The sequence below is a fragment of the Rhea americana genome, unplaced genomic scaffold, assembly GCF_003343005.1.
Source record: "Rhea americana isolate MKP2758 unplaced genomic scaffold, rheAme1 scaffold_743, whole genome shotgun sequence".
In the NCBI taxonomy this organism is placed as follows: domain Eukaryota; kingdom Metazoa; phylum Chordata; class Aves; order Rheiformes; family Rheidae; genus Rhea; species Rhea americana.
The window spans coordinates 2140-13365 of NW_028186916.1; the positions used below are offsets into that span (position 1 = coordinate 2140).

At 60.2% G+C, this 11226-nt stretch overlaps 2 protein-coding genes across 2 annotated transcripts in view; both read left to right on the plus strand.

Annotated features, from left to right (window-relative positions):
* Nucleotides 1–424, plus strand: part of CCS (copper chaperone for superoxide dismutase) — a 2547-nt gene extending 2123 nt beyond the window's left edge. The window contains exons 4-5 of the mRNA XM_085322134.1: nt 42–171; nt 245–424. Of these exons, the coding sequence (XP_085178260.1) occupies nt 42–171; nt 245–380 (266 nt within the window). The 3' untranslated portion in view covers nt 381–424. The remainder of the gene's footprint in view (nt 1–41; nt 172–244) is intronic.
* Nucleotides 425–930: 506 nt separating this feature from the next.
* On the plus strand, nt 931–10527 carry RBM14 (RNA binding motif protein 14). The gene is made up of 3 exons (XM_085322132.1): nt 931–1372; nt 6710–8348; nt 9479–10527. Exons 1-3 carry the CDS (start codon nt 1027–1029, stop codon nt 9684–9686), a joined length of 2193 nt encoding a protein of 730 aa, XP_085178258.1. The 5' UTR covers nt 931–1026; the 3' UTR covers nt 9687–10527.
* The last annotated feature ends 699 nt before the right edge of the window (nt 10528–11226 follow it).

Consider the following 11226-nt stretch of genomic DNA (forward strand, 5'->3'; position numbering starts at 1 on the left):
GGGGGGGCCCAGCCTGGACCTGGACTCCCCCCCACGCTGAGCCCCTCGGCACCGCCTCTGTCCCCAGGTCTGGGACATCATCGGGCGCTCGGTGGTGGTGGACGCGGGCGAGGACGACCTGGGCCGGGGCTCGCACCCGCTGTCCAGGGTGACGGGGAACTCGGGGCCCAGGTAGGCGCGGGGCAGGTGTGGGGCGGGCGTGGGGGGGCGGCCGGGCGCCCCGCTCACCCGGCCCTCCCCACAGGCTGGCCTGCGGCGTGGTGGCCCGGGCGGCCGGCCTCTTCGAGAACCCCAAGCGCCTCTGCACCTGCGACGGGCTGACGCTCTGGGACGAGCGGGACCGCGAGCGGCCCCCGGGGCAGCCGGCCCCACACCTCTAGTCGCCCTCTGGCTGACAATAAACCCTCCATCTGCTCTCTCCGTGCGAGTGTGTGTGTKGGTTTGTGTCCAGCGCCGTGAGGGCGGCAGTGCTCGGCGCTGTACGTTTCCTCAGCGGAAAAAATGGCCCGCGGCCCCTTTAAGCGTAGGTGTGGCTTCGGCGGGCTCCATTTTGTGGCGCGGGAGGGCGCCGGCGCATGCGCGGTGCGGTGGGGCGGCCGTTAGGACCGTTACGCGCCGTGGCGGGCGATGGGGGCGTTGCCAAGCACCGCCGAGGCTCGGAGGGGGCGGGGCGAATGGTCGCGCAGGCGCGGTGGAGCCGGCGGGAGGGTCGCGCGGCGGCGTGGTGAGGAAGGCGGGAAACGTGGGGCGGGCAGCGCGCAGGCGCAGTGGGAGGAGGGGCCCGGCATTACGCAAGCGCGGCGAAGGGGGCAGGCGGCGCGCAAGCGCAGTGGGAGGTAGGGCGGGCACTGCGCACGCGCGGCGAGGGGGCGGGCATTGCGCAGGCGCCTTGGCGGGCGGCGCGCGCGGGGCGGGTGGCGCGCAGGCGCAGTGCGCGGCCGCCGCTCCCCTCCGCGCTGAGGCGGTGCCGTCGCCATTTTGTGAGGGCGCCGCGGTGCCGCGTTCCCGCTCGCCGCCGCCGCCGCCATGCGTCCCGGCATAAAGCTCTTCGTGGGCAACGTGCCCGAGGAGGCCACGGCGGAGGAGCTGAGCGAGCTGTTCGCCGGCGTTGCCGGGCCTGTGCTCGGTGTCGCCCTCATGAAGCAGTTTGCCTTCGTACACCTGCGGGATGAGGCGGCGGCCGCCCGCGCCATCACCCAGCTCAACGGCCACCAGTTGCACGGCCGCCGCATCGTGGTCGAGCCCTCCCGGCCTCGGCCCACCAACACGTGCAAGATCTTCGTCGGCAACGTCTCGGCCGCCTGCACCAGCGGCGAGCTCCGCTCGCTCTTCCAGCAGTATGGCACCGTCGTCGAGTGCGACGTGGTCAAAGGTACCCGACCCGCCGCCACGGACCGGGCTGCTCTCCCCCGCCCTTTAACGCAGCGTGTTTGCCTTCCCCCTGCCCCCTCTCCCGCCGTTTCGCCCTCCGCAGCCTCGCCGTGGGCGGGGGCACACGCCCCTTCCCCCTCCCGCTATCGTTAACACCCGCTCCCCGAGCGGCGGGGTGGTCCCCAGAACCCTCGCCGGGTGCCCAGCGCCTCGCTCCGTCCCCTGGGTCTTTCCCGCCGCGGCCCCGGCCGACTGGTTGCGATCTTCCGTCCTCGGAGCCGCTCCGTCCCCCGCTTTGGGCTCGGGATGACCCGTTTTCCGTCTAGCTGGGGGGGAGGGGAGGTTGGGGGGGATGTTGTGCTTTCACATCCCGTCTGCTCTGGCAGTGCCCCCGTGCACTGCCTAGGGTCCCGGGTCCCGGCGCTGCTCCCTCTCCTAGGCCCCGCGTCTCCTGCCTCCTATCTACCCGGCTCAAACCCACACCTTCCACCTCCTTTCTAACCAGGGATGCGTTCTCTCCAGCTTTTGCTATTASACTGCAGATCTCATCAGCGTCTCGTCATCCCTAATCTGGTTTGGACAAGGATAACCCTCTGCCCGCACTTAGATCTCTATGTCCTCCCGTGGTTTCCCCTCTTCTTCTGATGTGCCTCCCTTCTCCCTGACACGACTGCCTCCTGCAGTCCTGCCCGGGTCCCGGGCCCCTCCACGTCCACTCCAGCAGGAGTGTGGCGGTGGAGACCGCTTTGCAGCAAGCCACTCCCCCGTCCRCTGGAGCGGCAGTTTTGAGGCACTCGTATTACGCGTGCTGTGGAAGTTGCTAAGGGGTGTCTCTGATCTGCATCGAGGACCTTGTCAGCGTGGTGTAGGTTGGGAGTACAGAATCATTGGCATGAACTGCTCCATGCGAGACAGCCCACCAGTCCCCCAAACCTCATGCGGAATAGCTGCCACCCAGGTGTCGTTCCCTGTGGCTCAGAGCCTCTCCCTAACGGGGGGTGTGAGGTGCGGCAGCTCCTCGAGGTACGTGTTTCTTACCAGGGTGGACATCTCTGTCAATTCCAAGCCCCTTGTGGGTAGATGATTTTGTTACCTCTGCTCTCTCATCCCAGGTCACAATCTCAAAGGCTCCTTCTGATCCGTCCTGCCCCACCAGGAGCAGACTTTCCCCGTGGAATCTGTTACCATTKAGAAAAGGCACCTAAGTGGTGCCTTTAACATTGCTTTGGTCTGTGTATGATTTGTGGGAGCCCTGGCAGCTTCCAAAGGGGGATGGAGGTGCAGCGGCTGCTTAAAGGCTGTAGTGGGAAGAGGCACCAAGCTGCTAGGAACCAGGCAGAGCAGGTGGGGTTTGGGCCAAGTGGGAAAGAACTTTTTAAGCTGCCAGAACAAGGTACATGGACTTAAGGGCAGGAGCTTTTCAAGAATCGTAACAGTTACAGGGCTGTTGATTAGATGTAGCACCKATGCAGCATCACCCTCAGCAGCAAGCGCGCTCTCCTTGGCTCTTCAGTCTGCTGTGAAATGTTGAAAGGAGACGGAGAGAGGAGTGGGATCTTGGTGTGGAGAGGAAGGGAGCAAGACCAGCTTGCTGTACTGTAGGTGCAGTAACATTCAGATTTATGACCTTTTAGCTGGAATTTGAGATGTTATTACAGTATTCACCTAGGTCTAGTGTTGGCTGTGTTATTTAGCAAATGATACATCTGAGTGTGCTGAAATTATGTGAATGAGTTGTCTAAAACTTTCTGTCTCTCTTRCTCAGCCCTAGAACCCAGGTATTAAAAGCTGAAACAAAACTCAGAAAAGCCCCAGGAAAGCTGTAAGTGGGAGTGGTGTGAGGCAAAGGACCTCCTGGCCGTAGACTTAAGCTAGCTGTCACCGGGTACGCTCGTTTGTGCCAGTGTTGATTACTGCGGCCTCTGGTACATAGACCCCCGTAACTGCACACGGACAAAAAGGATACCGCAAGCAGTTTCACTGCTTTTCTAACTGGTTTTGGGGATACGGTCTGGGGTCACGTGCGAGTCCGCCACTGAGGGAGGCGCTGAAATTAGCCGCCTGTCTTGCCCCAGAGCAAAAATGCCCGTTATGCCCTGCGCCACCTTCTGATCTCCCGGACCCGTCGTGATGCGACTCTGGGATAAAGCCCCCCCCCCCCCTTCCTCTCCTGGACCCGCAGGAAGCCGTTGAGCGCCATGGGGCTCCCAGGGGCCTCCTGCCCATCGCCACTCATTACAGCAGAGGGAACTGCTCTCCCGTAGGACACGTAATGGTGGAGCGGGCCTGGAGCTCGTTCCCCGCGCGCCTACGAGGCTCTGCGTTTCCGTAAGCGCCACGGGCAGCCCTGACGTGGCCAGCTCTGACGTGGGCATGGGTCAAGCCTCCCTCCAGCTGCAGCCTTCTCCTACCTCACTGCTGTCATTAAGGATGGCAGCTCAATTAATCAGCTGTAGTGGCTCTAAGGGAAAACCATGACTTGCTGTCCTCCCCCTGGGGTGTGAACACAGGCCTGGCAGGCTGGMCGCAGCCCCAGCATCCTAACCTCTCGCCTCAGATCCCAGGAGCAGATCCAGCAGCAGAGCCCAGYGCAGGAGAGCAGCAAACTTCTGGGCTGGAGCTATCCTCTTTCTAATGCTTCTCTCTGCTGTCTTTTCTGGCTTGCTTTTTGACATTTCTCTGCTTTGATGCCTGGTTAATGATTCCCTTTTCTGCACTGTTTGTTTGCTCAGCTCCTTGCAGCTATTTTTTTTTCTTTCCTCTGGACATGTATAATATCAGATTGAATTTCTCTCAGTCCTCAGCCTCTGTTCCTTCCCTGTATGAGAGTTTTGAAAGAGCTTTTCAGAGGCCAGCGCTGAGGACAGAGAAGCCCTCTCCAACCACAACTATGCCCAACTTCTGAAACTCTCAGATGTGGCTTCCACTTTTCTGACTCAACCAAATGAGCAAAATTTCCTGCACTGGCCTAAGGTGACACCTTTGTCACAGAGCCCTTTGCCYGGGCGATGTTATCCCCTGTCCCCAGCGCTGAGTGCGACGGTGTGCTGCTGTGCGTGGGCCCGCTCTTCTCCTAGGCCCCCCTGCTCGCCAGCCGAGCCTGYGAACGCCTCCTGCGCTGCTCTTGCTGTTGTGCAACGTGGCCAGTAAAACCTCCGCCTCGCGTGTTGCGCAGGCCGCAGGAGCTGGCGTTCRGTGCGCGGCTGAGACCCGCTCGAGGCGCTGGCTGCGCAATGCCTCCCGGGCACCGGCGTCTTGGGGAAGCGCCCTGCCTTGCAGCCTGCTCGGAGCTGAGGAAGGGCACGTGAGAGGCTAAKCGCGAGCTGGCCATTCTTTAACTGCGGATGGCACGTTGCTTCGTTTGCTCCAAAGCCCCTTTTAACCTGTTAACGCTACAGCGCGCTCGTGTGTGGGATTCTCAGCTGCTTCTGACTACTTGAGAGACTTGGCAAACGTGTGTGTTTTACTCTTTTGGCCTTGAGTGAGCATTCCTATTCCCTCGTTACGAGAACAAGGAGTATGGCCAATTTGGCTTTCGTGGAGTTTAAACTTTTGACTGGATACGTCTGCCTCAAAGCTCTGATGAGTGTGCAGAGGGCTGGTGTGCGCTGGAGAGGTTTTGCCCAGGTGCTTTCCTCTGCAGTCTAAACTCTGTGTTTCCTTATGCCTTGTTGTTTGCTCAGAGAGGCCTGTTCGTGACGGAGGCAGCGAGAGGGCTGCCTGGGCTGGCTCTTTGCACCCCGCAGGCTGCAGTGGCCCAGCAAGAGGGTCTTGGGAGGGATCTCTGCTCTGCTACAGCCACTCTCGAGACAGTCCCCAAGACCACTGAGCCAGAGGAAGCTCCTGTTGGGGAAGGGGGGTCTGGGCTGGGGACAGGTCCCGCCAGCTGCAGTGCCCAGCCAAAGCYGCTGCTGTTGGAGGGGCCACTAGCTTTCTCCACCCCTTCTGGTACAAAGCAGCYGGTGTCTCTCTGGGACAGTAATTGTATGTGACTTGCTTTGCTCCGGCTTCCAGGAGGGAGGGCAGGAGCGGGGCTCGTGAGGTCTCGCTGCTGTCCGGKGAGCTGTTAGTTCCCACGTGTCTCCTGTGCCAAAGCACCAGCTCGGAAGAGCCATGTGGGGAATAGCTTTAAATGTGGCACGAGACCACCCTGTCTCAGGGATCGCGTTCTGAACCAATTCTCAGTTCCAAGCTCAGCACRTGAAAAGACAGCGGAAAGCATCGGCTGCTTGAGCAGGGATCAGAGGCCTTTTCCCATCCTGCCTATGACTGGTACGGGCTTCTTTAAAAGAGGCRTATGCCAGGGAAAAGTGAAGAAACTCTTTCATCCCCCAGAAGGGAAAGCAGCGTTAGCTCGTGGGTTAATTTGAACTCATGCCAGTTTAACAAAAATAGATATTTGTGTTACTGTTTATGATCATTCCTCTAAACTGGGATGTTAGCTCTTACAGTGCATTAGTTGGCTGGAGATTCCTGGGAGTTTATGGATGCAGTGTGGAAAYGATAGGTGGGGGTGAGAATTTCATTGGGAATAGTATCCTTTCTTGAAATTCCTGGTTGTTCCTGCTTTTCCAATAGTAAACTGGGAGAATGTGCAGTTGCTTCAAGGCATTAGTTAGTCTGGGTTATAAGAAAATACTCATTTTGCTCACATAACTTAAACAAGTTGAGATGCTGTAGGTCGCTGTGCTCGAGCTTGGGTCTTTGTAAACGGCAAGTGCAGAGGTTTATGGCGCTGGCGCGTGGGGCCCGGAGCGGGCTGTGCCCACAGACGAGCGCTGGCCGCGGAGCAGCTCCGAGCGCTCGGCGAGTTGGCGGTGCGATGCGGGCAGAAGGTTCATCCCATGGTGTCTGTGCAAGGCGCAGCGCAGGCTCAGACCGTGAGCGCCTTYCTCGAGTAAGCGGGCAGCATGAAGCTTCGCCAAGTAACTGGTGAGAGTCTCGGCTGTCGATACCGCTATTATTCTAAATTTCAGATGTAACCGCAGAGATCACTGTGATTATACTGCCCGGTTGAGTTAGATTTGGGGAGTTGTGAGGATTTGGTTTTTTTCTAGCACCAGGACAGGGCAGGTATGAGATGAAAGGAGCCTGCTCAGGTACCAGTGCTTATTCCTCTCTCCTGCTCTTGTTAGACTGTGAAACCTGTGGGATCTTTGCTAAGCCGCACGGCACGCTGCTGTAGTTCCTTAGATGGGCCGCGATTCTGCGGGCCCTGCACCCGGGCTGCRTTGAAGCAATAGCTGAAAGATGCGTGCCTCATTAAGTAAGTGTTCGATCCTGTAATAAAATGTTGTTTTCTTCCCCACTGATAACCCTCTGTCTGCTGCTTTATCAGACTATGCATTTGTTCACATGGAGAACGAAGCAGATGCAAAAGTTGCCATCGAAAATCTTAATGGAAAGGAAGTGAAAGGAAGAAGAGTCAATGTGGAACTCTCTACTAATGTTCAGAAAAAGGGAGCAGTCCAGACTATCCAGGCAGGCATCATTGTTGACAAGAACAAGAGGATAGGTCTGGAATATAGGGAAAAATTTCAACCCAAGATAGATGGTTTTGACCAGCGGAGGGCTGCAGACTCAACCTTCCCCTCGGCCGCTGCGGGATACGCCTCCTCCTCGCTGTACGATTACCAGCAACGCTTCGGCGGCAACAGCACAAACAAATACGATTCCTTTGACCCTCAGGCGAGGCCCGGCTCCCCCTCCTACTTCGGGAGGGACAGAAGCCCGCTTCGGCGATCCCCATCGAGAGCCGGCTACTCGACGGTGACGCTCCCCATGACGGCGCAGCCGGCCGCCTACCGAGCCCAGCCCTCCGCTTCCCTGGGCGCGACCTACCGAGCGCAGCCCTCGGCCTCCCTCGGCATGGCGTACCGCCCGCAGCCGACCACGGGCCAGGCGGCCTCCTACCGCGCCCAGCCCTCCGCCTCGCTGGGAAACGCCTACCGAGCCCAGTCGTCTGTCTCCCTGGGAGCCTCTAACGCGCAGCCCACAGCCAACTCGCTCACGTCCTACGGCGCCCAGGCCACGGCCTCCTACAGCGCCCAGCCGGCAGCCTCCCAGCTGTCCGGTTACGGAGTCCAGTCCTCAGCCCTGGCCTCATCCTATGGCGCCCAGGCGGCCACTGGCTACTCGGCCTCCTACGGAGCCCAGGCCTCGGCTGCGCACGCTGCTGCTTACGGAGCCCAGCCTGCCGCAGGCCCTGCGGCCTCTTACGGGGCCCAGTCCGTGGCCACGCACGTAGCCTCCTACGGCGCCCAGGCCACAGCTGGCCACGCGGCCTCCTACGGCGCCCAGCCCGTAGAAGGCCACGCGGCCTCCTACGGCGGCCAGCCCGGAGCTGCGCTGTCGGCGTCCTACGGCGGCCAGCCCGTGGCCGCGCACGCCGCCTCCTACGGAGCCCAGGCTGTGGCGGGCCACGCGGCCGCGTACGGCGGCCAGCCCATGGCCGGCCACTCGGCCTCCTACGGAGCCCAGCCCGCGGCAGCACTCTCGGCCTCCTACGGAGCCCAGCCCACGGCCGGCCACTCGGCCTCCTACGGAGCCCAGCCCGCGGCCAACCTGCCTGGCTCATACGGCACCCAGTCTGCAGCCGCCCTCTCCGCCACCTACGGCGCCCAGGCTGCCTCCTCCCTGGCTGCCTCGTACAGCAACCAGGCCRCRGCAGCRTCCTACAAAGCGCAGGCCTCCGCTCCGCTGACTGCGGCCTACAGAGCGCAGGCCTCAAACTCGATGGCAGCGTCGTACGCAGCGCAGCAGCCCTCCTCCGCTTCCTTGGCAGCCGCCTACAGAGCTCAGCCGGGGACTGCCTACGACGGGCCGAGCCAGCTGGGGCAACAGGCAGCCTCGTATTTGGGAATATCTCAGACTGCTGCTGCCGCTGTCGCACCGCCGTACGAGCGCACCCGCCTCTCCCCGCCTCGGAGCGCTGGCTATGACGATCCTTACAAAAAATCTACTGCTCTGGCTAAAAGGTATGCAACTAGGCCAGGGATGGTAACGTGCACGTAGCGCCTCTTATCTGAGGATCTCGATGTGCTGTCGAGGGGACTCGAGGCGCCAGACTGGGTACAAGTCTCCACCTCTGTAAACTCGCTGCTGGCTCACAGCAGAGTGGAACGTGTCCTGCTAACACACTAAACCCGCGTGTCGCCCTGGAAGCGCTGAAGGGGTGGGAGCGCGGGTGTTACTCACACGATACGCCAGTAAGTTGACCAGGCGGCTTTCCGCTCCGTCAGTCGCAGACCCTCGCGTAACCCCATCCCTCCGCTTCTGTGCGAAAGCGCGGCGGTGCGCCTGTCCGGGGGAGGGAGCGCGGGGCTGGGCTCACCCCCTCTCTCTTTCCAGGTTCGCAGGTCACGCTGGATGCGTGCAGGGCTTCCTTTGACAGCCGCGCGCGAGAGGCTGGGGGGGCTGGAAACGGCGCGCGTCCCCGGCAGCGGTGCCGCGGGCCCCGAGCTGCGGCTGGCGGTTCGGCTGCCGCGTCTCTCTCGATGTTGGCGTTTCCGCCGAGACGGCGAAGGACGCAGCGGTCACCGGCTCTGGCGGCGGGGCAGAGCCGTGGGYGCTCGCGGGGGCCGGACGCGACCGCCGCTGCCGTCCTGCGCTGGCTCTGGAGCAGCGGCCTAGCGACGCAGTGCCCAGAATCCTGATCCCTGCGGTCTGGCAGTTCTCCCCCTGCCCGATAAGGGGGCTSTGGCCTTCCCGGAAAACTGTAGGCTTATCGAGAGCTTGCTTTTCCGCATGCTACTTGGTTGCCCAAGAATTGGGGGAAATTGGCTTTGTGTTACAAGTGCTTCCTGCATCCACTGAGGAAGGCTTAAAAATAGCGACGCTCACCTGTCCGAGAGCAGACGGTGGCTCGAGCTGTTCCGAACAGACTGGATTAATCCACGCGCTCCTGCAGTACGCCCGGGCGAGACGAGTGCTAGCGCACCGTCCCTCCGCGGCGCGTTTCAGGATTCTGGGTGCCCTCCTGCCAGAAGGGATTYCGATCTCGCCTTCCGAGGGATCTCCCCGGTGTCCGTGCCTTCCCCGGCCGTGGCGTTAGGCTGTTCTCCTAACCCCTTCGCTTTATTCATGAAATGTCTCTTTTCTCGACCAGGTACAATTCTGATCGCCGTTTATCTGACCTCTCAGATTACCGTCGTTTAGCAGACTCGCCGCTCGCGTACCGTCGTTCGCCAACAAAGTCCCCGATGGATTATCGCCGTCTTCCAGAAGCACATTCCGATTACGCCCGCTACTCGGGCGGCTATGGCGATTATATGCATACGGCCCGGATGCATTCTAGTTACCAGCGCCGCCTGTAGCGGGGGGGTCGGCTCTTTCCCGGGTGCAGGCAATGGTTAAACATTCCCGGTTGGGACATACTTTCTTAGCATAAAGCCAATCTGCGTCTTTCTTAGGCTCACTTTCTCTTTCGGTTCTCTGAATCACACGTTCCTCCCCCTCCCGTGCTATCTCAGGTGTCAAGCAGCCGTCGGTTTGGCTCTTGTTCCTTTGTCATTTGGCTAAAGATTTCAACGTTCATTCTAGGCGAGAGTGAGGAGTCCCTGGGACTTGCTGTTGCATCCAGTGCAATTAGCGTTTTCCTGGCCTTTATTCTGCGTGGGGCAGGGGGCGGTTATTTTTAACTGCCTTGTTTTTTCTGTTGTTTCCTTTTTTTTTTTCTCTCTTTTTGTTGAGTTTTTAGAATGATCCGAATTTACGGTTTCAAAAACTTCAGTGCTCCGACCCCAGGAGCACTGAAGATGGCTGCGCAGTTTGCTTCCCAAAGGTGAAGCCCCTGCCTCTGGGTTCCCTTCTGCTTCCGTAGTGCTCAGAGTGCCATGGCATACGTGGAATCGTTTTCCGCTTGCGACTCCTCTCGCTATGTCTTCAGGCTCTGTTAGTACGGCAAACTGTTCCCTGGCAGGATTCCTGGTAAACGCAACTGTCAACGCGATTATTGCTCAGTACTGTTTTTATAACCCGAGCAATTGCTGTCACTGAACGGAAGAGCAAATGCTCTTTTATACGACGTGAGAGTCCCTTTTTCCCTTACACCAGTGTTAAGTTTGCTCCAGGCGTGATGTTAGAATTGATATATCAGAAACGAGTGAGATTTTGTATGACTGTAAATAAAATACTGGGCTATTTACAGTTTAGAAACAGTTGTCCCGTGTTTTTTGTTTTGTTTTCCCCCTCCCCCAGCCTGTCAGTTTCAGGGRCGTTCCCACCTTTTTAGCCGTTTCRGGGATGCTGTCCCTTGTTCTCTTGGCACCTTTGCCTTCGTGCTAGAGGCGAACCAAAGGAAAAATAGTCTGTGCGCATCCACGCAGCCGCCCGTCGGGGGTAACGCGACGGGGAGAACGGGAGCCGGAAGGTGCGGTCGTGTCTTACGCGTCTGTCCCCGGAGCTGTCGGTCTAGGCGGAGCAGGCGCGCGGGAGCGGAGCAGCGGGACCCCCTCTCCCCTGCCCCTCGCTGCCCGCCCGCAGCCATGTGGGTCTCTGCCCTGGTGCTTTGAGGTTCCTAGTGCTGCCCCGAGGTGCTGACAGCCTAAATTAGAGCAGTGCAGAGTGCGACGCTGGCAAAAGTTGGGGGAGAGCTGGCGGGGCGGAGAGACGGGACGGGGCGACGGATTTCCGCAAGGAACTTGTCCAGAGGGAGAGGCTGGATGGCGTCGCGAGGGGCGGCTCGGCACGGTGCCAGCGGCCGGGCGCGGGGAGGAGGCGCCGGCGCCCGCGTTCGCGGCCTCTTCGCCGGTTGAGCCCCGCTGGCCGCAGGCGCGGTGGCTCCACGCCGCTCGCGGGTGGTGTAAGAGCCGCTTTCGCGGGGCGGCTCCGCCAGCCGCTAGCGACCGCAGGGAC